This window comes from Phalacrocorax aristotelis, chromosome 2, assembly GCF_949628215.1.
Source record: "Phalacrocorax aristotelis chromosome 2, bGulAri2.1, whole genome shotgun sequence".
NCBI lineage: Eukaryota > Metazoa > Chordata > Aves > Suliformes > Phalacrocoracidae > Phalacrocorax > Phalacrocorax aristotelis.
The window spans coordinates 26,379,033-26,401,355 of NC_134277.1; the positions used below are offsets into that span (position 1 = coordinate 26,379,033).

General features: G+C 39.3%; 1 protein-coding gene across 2 annotated transcripts; it reads right to left on the reverse strand.

The window, feature by feature from the left end:
- Positions 1-16: 16 nt before the first annotated feature.
- Positions 17-16,990, reverse strand: FAM133B (family with sequence similarity 133 member B). Of its 2 annotated transcripts, none has more exons than XM_075082842.1 (11): positions 16,766-16,990; positions 12,759-12,856; positions 11,988-12,066; positions 9,653-9,727; positions 9,441-9,479; positions 8,959-9,027; positions 8,254-8,349; positions 6,971-7,018; positions 4,536-4,631; positions 3,715-3,759; positions 17-2,137 (listed from the first exon to the last, which is right to left on the reverse strand). In XM_075082842.1, the coding sequence occupies exons 1-11, from the start codon at positions 16,787-16,789 to the stop codon at positions 2,051-2,053; spliced, it is 756 nt and encodes a 251-aa protein (XP_074938943.1). In that variant the 5' UTR covers positions 16,790-16,990; the 3' UTR covers positions 17-2,050. The 2 variants fall into 2 exon arrangements, with proteins under 2 accessions (XP_074938943.1, XP_074938942.1); XM_075082841.1 differs by having other exon boundaries at positions 1,722-2,137; positions 3,711-3,759; positions 16,766-16,948.
- Between the last annotated feature and the right edge of the window lie 5,333 nt (positions 16,991-22,323).

The following is a 22,323-nucleotide window of genomic DNA, read 5'->3' on the forward strand; positions in this document are numbered from 1 at the left end:
TTTGGAAGACTGGGGCTCTCATTTCCATTTTTATTTCTTTTTGTTGCAGGTAGTTGTTGAAAAGTCAAATAAGCACAGAGCATTTATGCTATGATTCATTACAAGTTCTTTTACCAAAACTGCAATACCACAACTTAAAAAGAAAACAACCCCAGCAAAACCAAACACAAACCCCAAAACAAACCCCTGCTGTACACTGTATCTTGCTTTTATTTTAACCTCACTGACAAAACAGCATCTAGAATTGGTAACATCAAGCCCAATAGATTAAAGTTTTGATCAAAATATTGTTACTATGGGCTAGAGGGACATTGCTGCAACTCAATGGTTCTATTTTCCCAAGAACTGAACTTGAAGTCAATTCCTCTGGAGAATGGCAATACAAAATAATCTTTCTCCCCCAGTTTTTAGTTATTGTTTGCAGACTAATAATCAAGGTCTTAAATGTCTTGAAATTCTTGGTAATACAATATTTGAAACTTCAATATTTTGAAGTGTTTTTTTTGAAAATTTGAAACTGCAATAGAGGTAAGTTCTAAGTTAGCACCTGTGAAATGAAAAAAGGGGTGGATCAAGAGTACAATCAGTAGCTGACCCTCAAGATGGACGGGCAGTTTCTAAAGGCTAACAGGAGGCCCAGCAATGGGTACTTCAGTGGAAAAGATAATGAGAATTTCATGTAAAAACTAAAATCGAATGGTTGCTTGTGTTTTCTTGTGTGCACATTTAATTTACAAAAGCTTTTTTTTCAATTTCTAAAGCAACTAATGTAAAGTAAAACAGCTTCATGATTTAGGTCAACATTCCGTAGCCCTCAAGTACAAAAATATAAATACAAACTGTTTAAACAGTATTTTTAATGAGATTCCGGCAGTAGTTTTTTTTTTTTTTAAATCTAACAAGACACATCACGTAACAGGTCTGCCACTGAACTTGCTTAAGAGCAAAATCAGCTTCAATATGAAGCTGTTAAGGTATCAAAACCCTGCTTTTTACATGCTAAATATCTTCAGCAAGTGTGCACTTAAACACAGCAATGAACTTAACTATAAGAATAACTAAATACATACATGAAACTCTGCGTGTGGAATAAAATTCATAGAACTGGTTACAACAAACGATTACCTGTATTTCATTAATTTAAAAATGGTACAAATCATGCAAAACAATTCTAAAGATAATGCAAAGAAAGCTACCAGTGTTTGCAAGAAGTGTTCAACTAAACCAAAATTACATTAAATGAAATACGCATATTTACTAGCAAAGATCTATCGCCATTTCAAAGAAGCAGAGGTAAAATCTTCAGGTTTTTAATGTCAGTTATACTGCAAAATGTCATTGCTTTTGCTTAATGCAGAAGCACATGCTTAGAAGCCCAAAACTGCTTATTCAGGAAAAGCCTGCTGACAATAGTTCTGACTTCCCTAGAATCAGAGATGCTGCACGGATTAAAAACAGCAGAGATTTGCAAGAATCAAAGGCCAAGGCACCCTATTCAGTTAGCCAAAATGGTAGCATTCCCTTTCTCATAAGCATGTAGATGGTAATGGGGCAGATGAAAAACATTTCTACAAAGGCAGCATTTTATATGTATCATTAATTTCCCACTTCATAAACGCCATTAGCAGACACCAGCTTGTAATAGTTTACGTATAATATTAACCTGCAGGATGAACTTAGGATTTTATTCGTCCTGATTTACAAATAAAGACTATTACTAATGCTTTAAAAGACTACTTTTACTACCTAAAAAATTTAACTCTTATTTTCCAATATTTTACACCTCAGCTGGACTACCGTCTCATATTGTTTCAAACATCTAACACTGCTTACTGGAATTTTATAAAAGTTGTACCTCATGTATTAAGCAGCAGGCAATAACAATGGTCTTTACCAGCACACTGCATCTGGCTGGCTACTGAAAGATAAGGAAAATTTCTAAAACACAGGAAAACTCATGCAGTTTGGTAAAGGTTGCTGTTATTTCACAGTTTAAGTTTCCTTTAGTCATTGCACTTCTGTTGATAGTCTTGGGTTTTTTTTTTAAATATTACTCCGAATCCGAATTTGAACCAGCAATCTTCTTTTTCTTCTTTTTACCATGTTTCTTGTGCTTCTTTCTCTTTTTTGTTTTATCCTAAAAAAAAAAATTGAACGGAAGCTATTGTATAATAAAATTGCCATCTATTAAATTCTGCTAACAGAAAATGATAGCACGGAAAGGACAGCTTTACAAAAGACATTTCAAAAGAGATTTCTATAAAAGCCTATTGAAGAATCACAGAAAGAAAATTCATATTTTACTCAGTAATTGGCACTATTATGAGCAGCCTTCGATTTATGTCCATCATGGTCTGGCTACTTCACATCTCTCATCACTGTCACTATTAAATTTCCTAATCTTTTAAATGATTTTCAGTGGTTTATAGGTTTCTGAGAAAGCAGTAAGGATGTGCTTTAGCAAGCAGTGACATCTTATATATGTGGGAATAATGAAGATGTTTACATATTTTAAAGTAAGTGCTTATACTTACTGTGCAAAATTAAATAGTTCAACTACATTTGGCTTGAATCTCCAGCACTTGCACCTTGTTTAAAATAAATTGATTATGATCACAATTGTAAATATGACTACACTCAATTAACCCTACTGGATTCAGTCCTGAAGTTATTATCCTGATCACTGTAATACAGAAACTGGGAGATACAATCTTGCCTTTTTGCAAGCAGAATTTCAACCGGAGTTCCTGTGTGTGGCACTATGTAAACAAGCCCATCTTGGTACAAAAACTGTTTAATACATATTATTTACACACACAATTCTTCCAATAAAAAACCCACAATCAGTCACTAGAAATGTTAGGGCAAACAGCTTATATGGTTATGAAAAAACAAACAAGTTCCATGGAAAAAGTGTATTGAGTATCGCTGATACTCCTATGTTTGCATTTTTGGGTGACTCATGTAAGCCTTCCCTACTAGATGAGTACCCTGAGGTAGCTCATCTAGACGACTGAGATGTCTAATTAGGAACATTGTTGCTGATAGAAGAGACAGAAAGATACACAGACATCTCAAGTGGCCATTTCGGATCTCAAGATCACTACACCCCTAATGGAGGAGCCTCAGGTACATGGGATGAATTTGAGTTCTATGAAAATCACTGCTGAACTTTCCTCTCACTTTTACCAAGAGAAACAAAGCAACAAAATTGAGAAAAGCAACAGGTTGCTGACAGTTTCTTATGTAGTTGGGGGGAGAATTATATTAGTATAGATGTTGCAGGGATTACGTCCTAAGGCGCTTTTCATGGTCTGGTTAGAGGGGGCTTACCAAGGAAGAATTATACAGAACACCAACAAGGGAACAGCACTGATCTCTGTGTGGCAAACTCCTACCCTACCCAATACTATATAGATCTTAGTAGTTCTAGTAGGTTGATACAATGTAAAAGATATGCTACAGTGTTACTTATATAAATCTCAAGTCATATGTATCTATATAGTGACAAATATCTATAGTGACAGATTCTTCCTTTAATCCAACAATTGAAAAACTGACTTCAGCAGGTAAATAGAGAAATTCTTAATTAAGAAGTGACAGTAGGGGTTTGCTATAAAACATTTGTATTACTGAAAAATGTGAAATTGGAAATTAAGCAAGTATAAAGTATTTATATCCTAAAACTACAATATGAGTAAGAAGGATACTTGCTGTTTTCTCTTTTTCCTCATTGTTTTTCTTCTTTTTTGCTTGCACCTGAAAAAAAAATTTAAATCAAATGTAATGGGAGAGCAGCTTTAGAAATGTGGTTTTAAATAAAACTTTGAACTTTTGTTGCACGTAAATGAATGATGACACAAAGCTGTAGAACATACTGAACAATAACCCATGAAGAAACACTGATTACCTGCGTTGTATTCTAGAATATGCATTATCCTATAAACACCTGATTTGGGAACACACTCTGCTTTTAATAGACAGCAGAACATGAAACAGCAGAAATATAAAGGTAAAATTACTAAGCTAATAATGTGGCAAAAATTCTTAATGAAAAAACACAACACATTGCAACCTTCCCAAATTTTGAATCCTACGAGAATACAAATCCTCGAAGTAGATATACACAAGGGTGAGAGTAGAATTATTAAGTCCAAAATTTTTTAGTTCACTGGAAAAGGGAGAAAAAAAAACTTTAGCCATCTTGAAATCTGCCAATCACAAACATCAGAGAGAAATCTTGTGAAGGACACCACACCACTTAGCTTCATTTCACTGAGCTCTAAAATATCCACAAGAAGTTGCAAATTTTCAAGAAAATTCATTAAAAAAGACTTGTAGGTGATAGGAGCTTACTAGAAGTTTTTATTAAAGAGAAAATTACAAATAACTATGAATGTGCTGTGCTTAAATTCAACTGTACAGAGCAGAGCACTTTCAATAATATACTAAATCTAAGCTAGTTTGTTCATTCACTTGTGCAAAGAAGTAAGATAAAAGCATTGTAACATCTGAAATTGAGGTTTCACACTGACCTCCTCTGTCTGATCCGATTCTGATAAGGATTCTGATGATAAAGGTCCATCACCACGATCAGCTTTCTTCCTTTTCCTGTGGTGATTTTTGCCTTCCTACACAAAGTAATGGATTTGTGAGTAAAGTCAGGTCTTTCAAATTTTATAAAACTTTTGCTTAAAACATTGTTTCTAAGTTGTGAAATATTTTTAAATATTGTTGACATTAAACCAATTACTCATCATTAACAAATTACCCTACCAACTGTTAAAATGCTGTTAGAGGAAATACTTTCTTGTATATTCCTTTCTCTTGTTACCAAGATACAGCTGCCTTCTAAAAGTGAGAGGAATAATATTACAGTATATAGTCTCTTATTTTAAATAATAACACATGAAGGAGAAAGCATTTGAAAATAAAATGTTTCTCCACTTTTAAATACTACTGATTAAATGAAGATGTCTGAATATGCGCATACAAACATTGCAGCTTCAGACTCTTGCTTTGTTGATGAAATTAAAAGAAAAAGCTCCTCTATACTTGTGTCCAACCACGACAAGCTGTCCCTGTGAACTGCATTTCAACACTCCATATATAATCTCAGTATGTTCAAAAGTATATTTAAAGGACAGTCTGCCTTCTTTTTTTTTATTTTTAAAATTTTTATCTACTTCTATGACCAGATCCCTGTGCTCTGGACCAGGCAAGGTGTTCCTAAGACTGCAGCTACCTTCTTCCGTTCAATTTCTAAGGCCAGAAGCTGAAAAAAATCCTTGCTGATCATTTCTTGGCAAGGTGGGACCACACATCCCAGCTGCGCTATTTAGTCTATTATAGGTACCTCAATCCTTTACCAAAAGTAGTCATGAAAAGTACACATGATGCAGCCCATTTGAGAGACACGTTATCTTCAGATAGAGGAAGATCTCTAGTCCCTAAATGCCCTTTGCTTTCAGAAGATGTGTGAAAGCAGCATTACAGTTTAACCAAGAATAAGGGGTGTGCTGGTTTTGGCTGGGATAGTGTTATTTGTCTCCATAGTGGCTAGTATGGGGCTATGTTTTAGATTCGTGCTGACAACAGTGTTGATAACACAGGGATGTTTTAGTTACTGCTGAGCAGTGCTGACACAGAGTCAAGGCCTTTCCTGCCTCTCACCCCACCCCACCACTGAGTAGGCTGGGGGGGGCACAAGAAGCTGGGAGGGGACATGGATGGGACAGCTGACCCCAACTGACCAATGGGATATTCCACACCATATGGCGTCATGGTCAGCGTATAAAGCTGGGGGAAGAAGGAAGGGGGACATTCAGAATGATGGCATTTGTCTTCCCAAGTCACTGTTACTTGTGATGGAGCCCTGCTTTCCTGGAGATGGCTGAACACCTGCGTGCCCATGGGAAGTAGTGAATGAATTCCTTGTTTTGCTTTGCCTGTGATTGCAGCTTTTGCTTTACCTGATAAACTGTCTTTATCTCAACCCATGAGTTTTCTCACTTTTCAATTCTCTCCCCCATCCCACCAGAGGGGAGTGAGTGAGTGACTTTGTGGGGCTTAGTTGCCGGCTGGGGTTAAACCACAACAGGGGCTATGGAACATACTTGGCCTTTGATGAGAAGTTACTCAGAGCTGAAGGGAGTTGGTGGGAAGTGGAAACTCTGAGAAATGGAAGCAGGAGCAAGGAAAAAAAAACCAACACATTTGCCTGATGTACAAATTCTCCATTGCATAAAAGTCAATACCATTGACTTTAGTAGTAGAGGTTGATGTGATGAGAAAGGTAGCTGGAGAGAAAGACTAGGGTGGACTTGGAAAGCATAGAAATAACTAAAATTTAAGTCAACAAGGTTATTTGCATTAATCATAGCAAGGAAGAAAGTCCTCAGACGTGTACAAAATGGTGGTGGGAAGGAGAAAGGGTTTTCATGCTCAAAGACAGAATAAGGCAATTTTTCTTAAGCTAATACATTTTTCTCTGGAATTTTTCAAAGCCGTCATAAGTACAATATCTATAATTAAGACTACATTTAGATAAATATATCCTCTGCTTGATGTTCCCTAATTTACAGCAACAAGCCAGTATCCTACCAGGCATGCCACTGAAATATCACACATATTTTTAGCTCAATGTGACTGCTCAAGATAAAACCCAAAACACTAGAATGCAGCTGATCTACTACAGCAGATTACTTTTTTCATTTACCTTCATAGCAAAAACAGATCCAGCAGTTTCCACTAAAACAACTATTAAAACAGGAGCTGAACCCAACTAAAAGACTACCTCAAATTAGGGTTTCTGAATACCTTCTGACAGAAAATTTCCATAGGTGTAAATTGAGGCATTCAATCTTTGAATTAAAAAAAAAGGGGTGGGGGGTGGGGGAGAAAAAGAGAGACAGCACTCCATTATGTATGTAAAATGCAGTTCTGATGTGAGTGTTAAGAGTAAAAATACCTTCTCTTTTTCATAATCTTCCTTTGACCTTTTCTTTTTTGTGCTGTCCTAGATAGAAAGAAAAACATAAATAATGACAAAAATATTTCAGCGAAAAGGTAGAAATCCCAAAAGTAATCTGACCCATTGTCATTTTCTGTCTACTGAAGGTCATTCTTCAAAGTTGTTCTTTCAACCATGCAGTTAACAGGAAAAATATGAAACAGCCGTAATTTTTATGCAGCTGTTAATCTGAACCAGCAGGGTGCAAATGTCTGTATGGAATCAGATAAGACAGTACTTGCAGTACATGCAGAGAGCCTCTGGGAAGGATACCAGCTATCACTACTGTAACCACATATAACATATGTCTAACATATAACAGCCTGGAGTCTTTATTCTCTATCCATGCCCATCTCTGCTGATCAGGCAGGGGTTAAGCAGATATTTCCACGGAGTCTTCTGTCTTCCAATTTCAGCAGTAAGGGTAACTCTGTGTCCCTTTATGTAGCAAAAGTTTTCAAACTCCCATTAGCGCAAATTCATAGGTGTATGCAAAGGGTGATTCATCACAATTTATACCAAGCTGAGTTAGGTATTCCGGAGAAAGCTTGTGATTAAGTCTACACACAGACTCTTAACAACTCGCTGTATTATTTTTAGGCAAGAAGTACAGTTAACATCCATTGTAACACAGAAAAACGCTAACAAAACAGAACAAATTGCCCCATCTATCTTCTCCACTTTTTTGTTCATCCAGTAAGCCTGTGTATGTACATTGCTCTACTTTCAGAAAAGGAAAACACCCTCGATTTATTATGCATTTAGGAAAGGCTCAGCTCTCCAACAGGAAACTACTCAGTCCAGAGATATTTAGAAAGGCAGTATTCTGGCCACTGATATCCCGCAATATCTGCATTTTCACAGGTGGTGTTCAATTAAAGAGCACATTCACAAGAACTTCATAGAACATTTTACTTTTTAAAGTGCTAATGTATTACTAAAACTAAACATTTGAGCAGCACAAAAGCTGCATGTGTCTGGATTCAGAAAAACTACCTAAGTAGTGCTGGAATAAAGCATGTTCGTATTCTAAAGATCAAATTATTTCTGCCAGTCATTGTGGCCAGTGCAGGTAGATTCCTGATTGCATCTGGAAGATACAAGTGCAGCTCAGCTACAACAAGAATGCATGGCTTTAAATTTGCAAGAAAAAAATACTGATATGTGAAAGTCAGAAATGTTTATGTCTTTAGAGCACAGATCAGGAAAACTTGCCAAGGTTAACACATCTGCATATTTACCTTGCTGTCTGACTCAGATTCAGAAGTTGAACTTGATGAAGATTTCCGTGAGGAGCGGTATTTCTTTTTCCTTCTTTTCTTCCCTTGCTTTTTATCCTATCCACAAATATTGTAGGAAAAAAGAAAAACAAAACCCTGAATTTATTCTCACTAGAATTAAAGACCTACATTAAAAGTAAAGAATAGGGAACACCAAATTCCTACATGTTATCATGTTCTCTTGAGGAATAAAGTACACTACAATTGATTCTATTAGCGGAGGACCTTCATAACTCTTCTGCATTCAAAAAATGTAAACTGGTGGAAAATCCAGGTTCTCTAGATTCTGTTTATTATCTAGACGTGTGCTGTAGAATCTGATTATCTGTAACAAAGATTTTTGCTAAAGAGTAAAAATCGTATGTTGGCATTTTTATGATTAGATGGGGGATTCTATTGAAAAAGCATACAGTTCAATGCTGAAACAGAAATGAATCCAGTTTACAAGCCAGCCACCCAAAATGTGTAGCGTTAATTTAATCAAGAAATTCTTGAGCACATATATATGTAAAATTCACAACTTTATTGTATGTACCAAATGCATAAAAATTAAATCACTTTATGCAAACTAAGCCGTCAAACAATATTGTAAAATATATTACCAAAATCTGTGTTAAATAAGTCTAATGAACAAAAAATGTTAGATTCTAATAAGCTAGTTCTTACCTCATCTTCTGAATCAGATGAACTGCTGGAAGAATCAGAGCTTGATGAAGAAGAGGAAGATGAAGACAACTTGACCAAACACAACAAGAAGTGAAGCTTGTGAGATGCAGCATTTTGTCTGGCAAATAGTCAAAACTCCATCCAAACACTCTCTTTAATAATTTCTTCATTTGCAAAGTATTACCAATGGAATTTTACTTTCAAGAAGCTGGTCTTACATAGATTTTTCTTAAATAAAACTGTAAAAAGTAACTTCTAACATTTTTCATTTCATATCTATTTAATGCTCTTTTCCTCCTTTTAAAGCAGAAGTAAAATTCTCCTTGTACAGAATGTACTCCAACCCTCTCAAATAAAAATCAGTTAATTTAACAGATAAATTCAAAATTACAGCTATACTCTCTCTTTCCAAGAGAATTTAAATGACAAATAGGAACAACCCCAAAGCAAAAAGAGCTCAGAAAACTGAAAATTTTGCTCACCCTATTAGATTTCTTCTTTTCCTTTTCCTTTTTCTTTTTCTTAAAAATAGAATACAACAAACGTTACTTTGGCATCATGTTCTTTTGTCGTGCATTTAGGTTTATGTACATTGATGCTGGCTTTTAAAATATATTTATGACATTCTGTATCGGCAGCATTGATGACAAATCCAGTTCCAAACACAGACTGTATGAAACTGAAAATAACTTACCTCTTTCTTTTTGGAGGAACTCTCATTTCCACCCAGTAATTTCTCCCTGTGTTTTTCCAGTTCTTTCCTCCAATTCTGAAAACAAAACCAAACAGAAACAATGACATAAGGGTCATTTTCAAACAGCTATTTTTAGGAGAATCAAAATCCTGTTCTCTATCTGATATTATAGTTTTCACAAAACCCACAGAAAATAAACAACATATAAAGTTAATCAAGGCTATAATGCATTTGATTTTACAGAGGATTAATAATCATCACAATACCATGTTAGTTCACACCTTAATGTCCAAGTTATCTGGATTTAAGAGATTGTCGTTTATCCTGAAGGTCATAAATTATGGTATTTTTGCTTTTGTATCACAGTGTCCTTACTAGAGCACTTTAGAAAGCCAGGGCACCCTATCAGAAAAATTGCTATTTTGTCTTAGTTTTAGAACACCTGAAGCAAAATTTCAAGACAAATTCTCCTGGCCCTTCTTCAATGTATGGGTGTCTCCAGTGTCTCTTCTGGGCCTTGTCAGTGTCAATAATGATTAGAATACTAAATTATTATACACATCTTCATAGAAACACTCTTATTTTTGTTAGGCCAAACACATTGCACAGATAAAAGTGTCCTCTCCTTCCTCCTTTTCAATCCCTCACAAGGTCTCTAGCTCTACCTAAAATCCCCCCTTCAAGAGCTCTGAAACATCCAACCTGCTCCCATCAGACTGAAAGGCTGCTAGCTTCAATCTGAGCTATTCCTGCTTCCTGTGTCAGACACATCACATGCTCCCTTCTTTATTATTATTATTATTCTGACCACCCCTTTCCTTGCAGTGAAGCTGTACTGGTATTGTATTGGCAAAGCAACGATAATCCACATATTGTGCTGAAGGGACAGAAATATCAGGAATTAAGTAAGATTATACCTGTGCAATGCAATACGATACACGGATCCCCAAGTCAGCATACTGTGAGTTAGCTGAAAAATGCTGCTGAGAGACATGGCGGATTACCCAGGCCACAGTGTTGTGTGTAATGTGTTTCCATAGTCCAAGGTAGCATCTCTGCAGTACTGCAGCAGGTTGTGCGCTTTGATACACCAGATACACAGAGCTACCTGAGGGGTCTCTGACAACAGCCTGTGCTTTATTTGGCAGGCATTATCTTTAAATTATTTTAAGACTGTGCTAGTGTTATGTCTTAAACAAAAAAGCACAACATCTGTCAGTAATATAGGAGAGAGAGCACCTTATTCAGAGACTTATCTTTTCAACCATTCACAGTTTGTTCTCAGAAGCTTCAGGAAGAACTCGTGGCCATCTCATGATTCCCTGCATCCCTTCCTACCCTTCTGCCATACTGAAAGGCTATTATCTTCTATCCATGCCAGTTTCAAGTATTTCACAATAAAGCAAAGATAAAAGCAGGAAAGGAATATGAAACTCACCAAGCTAAAACTGACAGAGCACAGAACAAATGATCCTCTCAGAATAGAACCCCATGACCCTCCAAATACTGGTATAACTTCTTAGGCAAAAAGGTATAGCAACGGCAGAGGTACTACGCCCTTCCAGTAACAGAGGAGGAGCACAATCTACTTCAACCAGAAACTCGCACACAGTGATGAAGACTACTGCTTGAAGCTTATGCCAAGATACCAGAACCCAAGAAGGAACAGTTAAATTCATTGTATACTGATTTCTTCCTATGTATACAACAGGAGTTATACATGACATTTTCTTACATCGTGCTGATCTCCAGCAGGTACTGAACACAAGCATCAGAACAGCTGCATTTATAGCAGGGAACCAGCATAGAATATAATCAGCTTAGGAGGAGAGAGAAAGAAGTGCTTTTTAGTCCTATCTGTATATTGAAGGCCATTCCTTGTGCCTTCTCCCATATCAGTATTACTTGCACATTCCTTGCAAAGACGTCTGTTCCCAGCAATACACCTCTTTCCAATATATTTGGATTGTGTGACATTAAACAAGTGAAGATTAGCACAACAAATGTTAGTTTATCATACTGGAAAAAGCAGAAGTTTCTTTTATGAATATAAACACATGCATTTGTATAACTATATTTACATTCATGAAAAGTTTTATTCAGTGGCAATTTTCAAAACTTTTAATACAGTGTTTCTCTGAATTGAGAGTAAGTAGCTCTTCATGGGTTAAGGAGCAACCTTAACATCAGATACAAATGAAGCAAGATATTTACTCATTCAAAGCTTGAGTGAAGTGAAATCCTATGGGTACTTGGTGCTGCTAACAGTAATGGAGGAAAAGCAGCACATAAGGCAAGAAGAATTGAGTATTAATATACTAGTAACATTACCAACCTCATTCATCTTTTCTTCAAACTCAGCCAAGGCCCTGGATCCTTTCTTTTTCTTTTCTAGTTGCTCTTTCACTTCTTCCCTACATAAAAAGGATAATAGATCACAATTGCTTTATTTTCAAAATTAAAAATACCTTCTTCAGTAACTAACTTTTTGTAGGTTTTTTGAAGTTCAGCTTTGGCTGAACTTCCAACAGAAAGAAGAATGAAAGCGTCTTAGATGTTATGCACATGGTAACCTAACCTGAATAACTTAAGCACAGTACCTAAATCCCTCTGAAAGATCTAAAGCTACCTTTGCAATTAGGTAAATTGTTCTCTAATGTCTTTTGAGCGGAGGCAAAATGGACTGAACATAAAGTAAGTTGTTGATAATATCTCAAAGTGATGATTTTGTTGCGTAGGTTAAACCGTGTCCTAAGAATATACCAGCAAAATGTTTTTCTAGGGATTACTTTGTTTAAAAATTAAATGTATCTGCAGGCTTTAGGTATTAGGATTTGTGAAAGAGGTAAAATGACCATTCTCCTCTTCTGAGAAACTGTTGCCAAAATATTTAAAGACAAATGAGAAATATGCATTTTAAAATGAAATACTATTGTTTATATAAGAGGAGATTGAATACATATTTAGAAAAGAATACCTTGGCCAGAGACAAGGAATCTTTCAAATGTATTAATGTGTATTCTGGTGGGGGAGGTAGGTAACTGTGGATCTTAGTAAGAGAGAAAAAGTCTTTCACTCAGAAGGGCTGACACGTATTGCCACTTACCATGTTGGTCTTGGCCTGTTCAAGTAGTCTTGTATTGTTGGTCCTGAATTCTGGGCAGGACCTCGTGCTCTGGCCATAGCTATGGGATTCATATAAGCCTTGAACATGGAATAACAAAAAGAAATGCAAAATTCATCAACTGTGCTATGATACCAAAATCTATCCTTTTTGTTATTCACAGAAACTTTTTCTCACTCACTGAAAAATAAGTCTGACTTGTTTCTAAAAATACAAAATATTTAACTAAACCAAGCTGATTTGCTCTGGCAGAAGGACTCAGGTAAGTGCTTTCAGTTTGAGTTATACTATGGCAGAAAGAACTCACCCACTGAGAGACCACGTTCCTTACAATAATCCCCTTCCCTGAGCAATGATTTTTCAAACTGAGTACAGTATCACAATTGCTGAAATATTCTTCCTTGGGATACGGAGAATGTAATTAAATTTTAGCTCTTACTCTCTGGGACAACTGATCTTGTGCCTTTGAAGTTCTCCTCAGAATTGGTGACAGCAGATGCAACAAATTCTGCATAAAGTTTCTTGCTTAGCACCAAAACAAGCAAGTGGTGGTGCTCTGCTACAATTATGCATGTATGAAAATTCTGTGACTTAGGGCTATTTTCAGGAGGAAAAAAATACAAAACACCCAAACTCCCAATGTTATGAGATATTCCATCTTTCAAACCAATGCATCTTCTTCATATTCACTCTAAAAATGTAATAGGCTATAAAAGATGAATTTAAAACTTAGAATCCATAATCCACCTCAGCAATTAATGGAAAAACTCTAATCTAGCAAACACTTCTTCGATTTTTTTTTTATACTAGTAATATTTTGGTCATGCGAAAGGGAGGTAGGTACACGTACCCCCTTACCTCGTGGGCTTTTATCACTATGTCATCCAAGCACGTCACAATTTACTTTTGCAAAACATGACACACACTGTTCTTACTGTCCACAGTTTGTAGATAAGGAAAAAATCAAAACAATTACTAGCCCTGGTTGCTCAATCTGAGATAATGTTTTTTTTAAGAGTACAACATTTTGTAGATTCATAGTAAAGATTTGATGATATGTGTAGCTCTTCCATGTCTGACACTGCTTTTTGCCAGGCTATAAAGTAAGCATTCAGAAACCACCATGCAGAGTAAGCGACTATTTGTGAAAGCTGTTAAAAGCAGCAGCTGCTGCCTCCCCTCCTGTTCCCCCCACTGCAGAAGCAGCGGCCACAGCAATGCTGGGTTTCTGGATTGGACTGCAGGCAGACTGGTGGCCTTCAGCTCTTGGGGCTGCGTTTAGTCCTGGAAGAGGGACTCCGGGCTCTGCCTGGGAAGGGGTAGCGGACAGGAGGGAAGCACTCCCCACACTGAATTTGGCTCATGGTCCATCAGGTGGACCACACTGAAGCAATCAGAGGACTCTTTTCAGGGGATCATTTTTTGACTCAAGTTGACTTTGCAATGCTAAGGGTGATATTTGCTGCCATTTCTTGGGGATTTGATTTGTTGCTTTAAATCACGCAAAAAGGCTAACTAACATGGGCAAGCAAATGCTGAGGTATACCAATTTAAATTAGTTTAATCTCAGTTTGTCACCTTCCTTTGTAGCCAGGTGGATGTGTGTGCTCAAGTAGCTATAGCACTTCGAGATACGTATTCACATTATTAACTCTAGTATTTTATTATATTACAAAACTACAAATGAGTAAAAATTTTGCATTTGAATTCAGCTTCGAGTGGAAAAGGAGCTCCTTTAGCAATGCAGGAAAGCAGCATTTGAACACTATTTTCATTAAACAAAGGTAATTTCAATGTACTAGATCCACTAGAGAAGACAACAGAGATGTAGTTCATGACTTGGCTTACTCCAGTGAGCAAAGTGAGTCAACTCTTTCTAGTTACCATTCAAGAATTTATATCTGAAAGCTCTACCTTCTTACATAATTATTATTCCTAAAACCAAGGTTTCTTGCCGCTCTTAAATAACAATTAGCTACTTTCTTACCTGAGCTAACCTGAAATGAACACCCCATCGCCCCTGAAAAAACTCTATAGCTGCAGAAGAGGCTACAACCATCAGATATTGGTTTTCTACTTCCTCAAACTTATCGCGGGTAACTAGCTAGGAAGCTCCCTCCATTCAGTGGCTGTCTTTAACATTCTGGCAGCAAGCACACGATGACTGAATACTGCTCTATATTCCACAATTAGGAAATTTATGTCTTAAAACATGTTCTTATAATTTCAAACAGGTTTATTTATGAAGAATTACTTTGCCAATAAACATTTCTTAGAAGTATTTACACTACTTTGCCAAACTGCATGTCACTAGCCAGAGAGAGCATAGAAATGCACTCTCAATAAAGGAAGTGCTTGTCTGCACATTAATCATCTTCTTTTGGCAGTTTGCTCAAGCAGTTATTAAAAGGTATTTGTTGTATAGCTGTCATGCTCATGAAAAGCATAAGGCACCTTCAGCCAGCTAAGGTTCCCTGGGCAAGCAATACAAACTGTTTCTGCCTCGCAAGTATCCTGCTGGTGTGAAACAAACAAATTTACTTTCCATCTCCAAATAGTCAAAATGATGGTGTATTTAAGAAAGGACACAGGAAAGAAGTAACAGGTAGAAAGCTCTATGATCACAGAAGAGAAGCAAAAGGTCCTACATTATAATTTGTCTGTACTAGCAGCCATCACAACATGGTGAACCTTATATAGGAATATAAAGATTTGCTGGCATTGGTAGGTGCATCCCAACTGCCCTATTAAAAGAAAATTAAGAATAAATAAATAAACAGCCAAATACACCCCAAAGCATTACAAGAAGCAATATATTTCAAGCACAGGCTGGGTCTTGCAGTCTACCATTGTCAAATCTTTCTCAGTAGACTCCATTATTCTGATGCCTCTGTGAAGTAATCAGAGGCACTTAGCTGTCCATTTGTATAATGTATACGTCCATCATGTCTATGACACATTATTCCACCAAGGTAAGCAAAGACATTTCCCTGAATGGATCTGAGTATGAACTCATAGCCCATACTAGAAAGAGACAAAGAAAGGTGGAAAAAGTAAAAATATTACTTGATTTTAATGATAAATCTCATTAATTGTAAATTCACAATGCCTAAATGAAACATGAGCATAAAGTGAATGCCTAACTGGTACAAAAAAGTTTAAAGAAAAATACCAGGAGGGATGACAGTGGTAACAGTGTAAAATTAGGCTCTGCAATCAGGTGTGTAGGAGTGCATTTTCGGCCTTCTGAGCGCTGGCTCCCGAGGTTAGCAGAGCGCTGCATAAAGCTAAGTTGCAAATCGCTCAGGTACAGCTGAACGCCAAGTTGAAGGAAATACGGCTTAGTGACGGCCAGAGCTTCTTCAGCAAACGCTGCAAGCCCCACTGGACACACTGCAGCTTTGTAAGGACCAGGCCAGCATCCCAATCACCTCCACCCGGCAGGTCACAAAGCAGGCGCCAGTCCCGGCTGCGGCCGGATTTGACAAGGCAGCCGAGGTCCTGCCGGGGGCCGCGGGCCCTGCCTACCCCGAGAGACACCCCACCCGGGCCGGCCGGCAGCCCCGGCCCCGCTCCCCAGGGCGCCTCGCCTACAACACCCGGCCGGGCGGGCCCGCCGGCCACGGCCCGCCTTTGTTGTCTGGCGGCCCGGGGCCCCGCCGCCCGCGTCCCGGAACCGGCCAGACCTCGAGTGCCCCCGCCTGCCGCGGCGCAGGCCCGGCGGACCTCCGCGCCCTCGCTGCGGGGCGGCGGCCCCCTTCCTTCCACCCCTGGTTCCGGCGGCCGGAGTACGGCCGCGGCCCGGAGAGGCGCCCCTAGGCCGCCGCAGCGCTACGGCTGTCCGGGCTGAGGCAGCGCCCGGCTCCCCGCAGCTTCGCCGCCGCGGCCCGCCCGCCCGCCGCGGCTACGGAGGATCCCGGCGAGGTCCGATGCGCCGGCCTGGCCCCCGCCGCCCGCCGCCTCCCCACCATGCTGCCCGCCTTACTCACCACCCGGTTGTCCCGCTTCCCCATGGTGCCGCCGACACCCTGCGCCGCCGCCCGCCCACCGCCGCCTCGGCCCAACGCAGGGCCCCTTCCCCGCGCCGGGGAAGCCGCGCCACAAGCGCCCCGGCCCTGCTCGGCCCCGAGCGGCCGCCGAGCTGCGGGGAGCGGCGATGGCGGCGGCCGCGCAGCGCCGCCTGCCGGGGCCGCGGCACCACCACGGCCAGAGCGGCCCCTCGGCGCCGGCGGGTGGCGGCCGTCAGCGCCCCGCCTCGGTCCCGCTCGGCTCCGCTCCGCTGCGCGGAGGCGGTGGACGGGGCGGTCGGGAGAGGAAGGGCGGGAGGGGGAGCGCTAGTGCGGGGCGTCGGTTGGGGCGGTAGCGATGGCGGGGGGCCGTCGGCGGCCGCGGGGCGGAGGGCGGCGGTGAGGGGCCGGCGGGCGCCCGTCAGGGGCAGCGCCCCGGCCTGCCGGCGGGGAGATAACGTGGCCGGCCTTCGTGGGGGCAGCGGAGGGTAGCGGGGGGGACATCACAGGGAAAGGTGCGCTGGTGTGCTCGGGCAAGGGGCCCCGGGGGGGCTCGGCAACAGACATCCCAGGAGGGGACAGAATTTCTTTATGAGGCTTTTTTCTCCTCTTGATCTGCCGAGTGGTCGGTTACAGGTGGAGCTGCGGTGTTTCCTTTTCCCTTTTCCTTCAGCAGGTGCATAGCCTAAGGTATTATGAAATAGCAGCCTGTCCTGGCATAGAATTCAGTGAAATGGGGCTCTATTTGGAAAAAAAAAAAAAAAAAAAAGAAAAAAGTGCATATTCAACACTCGTTAGCTATCTGCCCTGCAAAATAAAGAACACTGTAATATTGACCAGGCTAACATTGCATTAATTTGATGCAAATGCTAAAAGAAGCCTGGGATCTACTAATTTGGAATTTCAGTCATCCTTTTCTTAAAGTGCTGCGACTAAAAATGACTCCACGTTTTTTAGCTTTGTAAAAATGAAGAGAAGTAATTACATATTAATACTTTAATCATAGAAAGCACAAATGAGTTTTGTTTCTGAAATGCTATGTATATCATATTTAGCAACAGCTGGAAAAATGGATGAGTCCACAGGAATTTGTGATACCAAGATATTTAGTAAAACCAAGAGCAGGCTGTGTGGAACTAGAAGAAAACTAACATGGTAACAACTCCAGAATTGCAAGTAAAATGTGCACAATCGCAATAAAATTTACTGCTGAAAATGGTAAGATAGCGCGTAAGCGGAGGGATAACTAATTCCTTGGAAAATAGTTGTTATGTTCTAAAAGGAGGATGGCTGCTTTGGAAACGCATCAGGCTGAAGTTCTCACTGAGCTGCCTGTGATGCTGGAGAAGTACGTTGAAGACATAAGAAACAAACTGCATTAAAATATATACAAAATAAGATTAGGAGTGTTACTAAATACATTGTGATACCCCTTTTGTGATGCATGGTGATGTCCTCACCCTGAACACGTTTCAGATTTGGGCTGTTTTGGAGTACTCCCACGCAGTCCAGTTTCCAGTGACTAATGCCACCGCACTGCACCCGTGCAGGATGTCCCTAGCGCCGCTGCAGCCCTTGGCAGTCCGTCCCTGCACTGACATGGTGGTAGGACGGCAGGTCTCCATGGACTTCGGCTCAGCTGCAGCAGCGAAGGCAGTATCTAAGTTGCGGCAAGTCTGCCAGGACAGAATTGCTTTTCAGAAACAATCTGACCAAATTTGAATGGGGAGAGTTTATTCATCCAGTGCTTTGCCTGTGAGGCTCTGGTGGCTTTGAGCTGGTGTCTGGTGCCTGGAAATACAAAGACTTGGCATCGCAGGAGGCTGGGAGCTAGGAGTCCCTCCCACCCTGTGCAGGCAGTGGGGAGGAGGGACTCCTCCGCTGGGCATGCTGAAGTGTTTTAATTAGACTCCCATTAGCTTTTCTTCCTTGGCTGCAAAGGAGGTTTGGGAGTCAGGCCAGACAATTCAGCCAGCTAAATCAGATGTCTAAAAATGGATGAAAATACTTAGAGAAAGGACCTCTTTGTGACAGGAGACTGAAAGATGACCTTGTTTATCGAAGGGAGAAAAAAAAAAAAAGGCAACAACTGATGGGTGTAAAATGGGGAAAGTTACAGACAAAATCTTGCTTCCCATGCATCAGTAAATGGCAGGCAAATGATAGGAAAGACAACGCATTTACATATTTTAAAACGAACATTTGTTTCTATGGTGCTAATAAGCATGTGACATCTAGTGTCATTAGATAATTTTGAGGTGAAGAGGATGAGAACATTTATGTGAATAATGAGAAGAGTAACATTTGTGCTTATTTCTACAAGGTCCTTAGTATTTTTGCTTAATGGATTTTGGTTTTAATTTTCTCTTCCATAATTGGGTTTTATGAAGTTCATGCAGGGGGTAAGTCACCTTCTCAGAGATGAGGGCTAGGAAGAAAATTCCCATGTGAAGAATTCGTTCCATAATTGTCCACAGTTAGATTTTTCTTCTGTGGTACCTTGCCCTGGGCACTGTCAGAGATGAACCACTGGGTAGTATTCAGATCCGTATGGTAGCTCTTACATAATCTGTTAAAGACTGTAATGATTTTTTCCCCTTTTCACAATGCATTAGCTATGGCTAATATGGGTATTTATGACACTGATTTCTGCTCGGCCACAGGCCTCACTGCAGTTGATTTTGTGTCTGATACTGGCTGGACTGCTGCTTGTAATCCTATAATGTGCTTAAGGACTAATTTGGAATGCCACATAATGTAAAGGTAGATGCTGATTTTATTTAATGCTGCATCATATCTGCAGTGTATATAACTATGTTTTGTAAAGGACTTTCATGGGCCCTTACATTTTCTAGGGGCAGTACAATGTTTTGGGTGTAAGTTATACAAAGTGTATAGCCTTTGTGGCTTTGGGGTCTGGCTAGCTTTGCAGTCATTTCTGTCTAGAGCTTCCATTAAGAAACTGAAATCTGTTTGGATGCTTGAGCTAATAGTTTTTAGATTCCTTCGTCTGGTGGCTCATTGGGGGCCTTGTTAGTAGAAACTACTTGTATCCTGCTCTAAAGAGCACTTAATGATCTTTACAATAAGCTGAAGCTTTGAGTTGTTTTGATGAGGACCTTTTGGTTGGTTAAGAGCGAAGACAGAAAATATGTATCTGGTTTTAGAGTTTGACGATGTGTCATTTTGTGTTTGACTCCAAGCATGCACTTTTACCATTTCTGCATACCCAGAAATGTTACTAGTCATGTTTAGAGCCAATCAAGAAAAAACAGTCAATAGATAAAAGTGTGCTCAGATTCTTAAAAGATGGAAGGTGAAAGCAGCAGAATTTTTTAGGAATACATAAATACTGTACATGTTAGTGCAACATTTGGATGAAGTAACATTTGGGGAAAATACTGTGTTTCATGAGTGACCAAGAGCCATTATAGTGGAATTAAAGTGCAATTTGCCTAAACCATACCAAGAGTTCAGTAAAGACAATCTAGAGCTGAACCATGTAGTGCTCATAGCTACTGCAACAATTTTATACCTTTGAAAGAAAAAGCAATGACTCAAATTTTAGGTTTTTTTAAATAGAATTCATCCTAGGTAAGCAATAAAATAGATCAGAAATGAGACACCAGGACAAATTAGGTTAGATTTTTATAAAACTAAAGGTGTGTGGTAAGGTGCTTGAAGGGGTGTGCATATGCTTATGTTTCTGGTTGTGTGTATATTTGTTGATATTCTAGAATACGCAGGATGTTGAGGGAAACACTTGCAAACATAAAAACTACAAAGCAATGTTGGTAATTTTCCGTATTTAATATACAATACTTACTGCATTTGTATTCATTTTACATTTTTAGATGAAAGAAAAATATAGCTAGAAAGGTAAAGTAAACCTCAGGAAAGCAGTTTTAAATACAAAACTAATTTTTTGCCTTTTTACTTTCCAATAATTTGGGAACAACTAAAAAGAACTTGATACCATGAAAATTTTTATTATATTGATTTTCATACTGAACCCTCAGCACCCAACAATAAATACACAACTTTGCTTTTCTTGCACTGCCAGCAGCAAAACGTTCAGTTCCAAAGGACTGTAATTCTGATATAATACAATAATGATTACCTTCTGTGTGCCTTAATTTAATTTTGCTGTATTGACACATGATTATTTTTGCAGTCAACCATCTTTACAAACTTGTAAAAGCTAAAGAGTATGTTATATGGTAAGGTGCATGCTTCAAAGAGTACGCTCCCATGAACTTCAATGCAGTCAACGTAAAGTAGCCGCAGCTGAGGGGGTTCTTAAAGCAGAAAGCCCCGTAGGGTGACGTTTGGGACAGAGAGCAGGCATGCAGTTAGATCAAAGGGCTTGGTTTTCCCAGCCATTCTGTACAGCAGAAACCTACTTTTCCCCGATGCGTATATGGAAATGAGCAGCTGTGCAAGAAGAGGAGAGAGGCTGCAAGATTTCATGTACAGCAATGGTGCAATACTTTTATATACCACAGTTTGCATGTTGTAGCCCCTTGGTGTCATATTGCTGACTAAAAGGTAAACCAGTACATTTGAGTAACAATTCAAGAAATCACTGTTACATTTTTCTGTACCTCTGTAGGTGACACTGTTTCACACGTAGGTGATTTTAATGCTGAATGCAAAGAATGTAAAGAACACTGAATAGTAATCATTAAGCACACAGAATAAAAAAATGATGCACCTTTAAAAGAAACAGTAACACACGCACCTTTTCATGTTTGTACCCTGATTAAAAGAACATCGTGAATTTCAAGTATGAAGTGATACAGTGAAATCATGTCCTGTGAGTAGGTATCAATGGTAGTCTAGGTAGTACAGTTTGCACCATAGGTAACTTTCCACCTTGCAAAATAAAATCCTACTGCATATGTAGGTAAAGTGACTTGAAATGCTAAAACTTGACGTGTCAGCTGTTTCACTGATATAAGCTGATAAAATGCTGCAAAGTCAACAGGACTATGCTGATTTGCACCAGCTGAGTATATGCCGTAAGGTGAATGAAAAAAAAAAGTATTCGAAACTGCTTTGCATGTTTTCCTTGAATTACCAAATCCTAGATACCTCCAGAGCAAATTATATTTTATTACAAAGAAGGGGGGAAAAGGAGAAAAAATAAGTCAAAAAGCTTCAGAAGCTGTTTTAACTTTCTGAATGTTTTTCATGTTCTTTTTGTAAAATCATGTGAGAAGTAAAGGTACCGAGACTGACTTTGATTTGCTAATGGCTGTTGGTCTGATGCAATACCAGTTAATAATGTTACTCTGGAAGCTGTCTTCACTGTTCATAGTATTCTGTAAACCTGAAAACATAAGTTTTAATAATGCCTTTTGAGACCATAACTTATCTTGCAGATTCTGAAACCAGTATCCCGTGAGGGTTACAAACAGGCTTTAGTTTACACATCTCTTCTGTTAACTTCAGTGGGATTTGTAACACGTACGATAGGCACACATGGAGCATCTGGAGCAGTAAGAACTGAATCTTATTTCTGATACTTTTCTGTACCA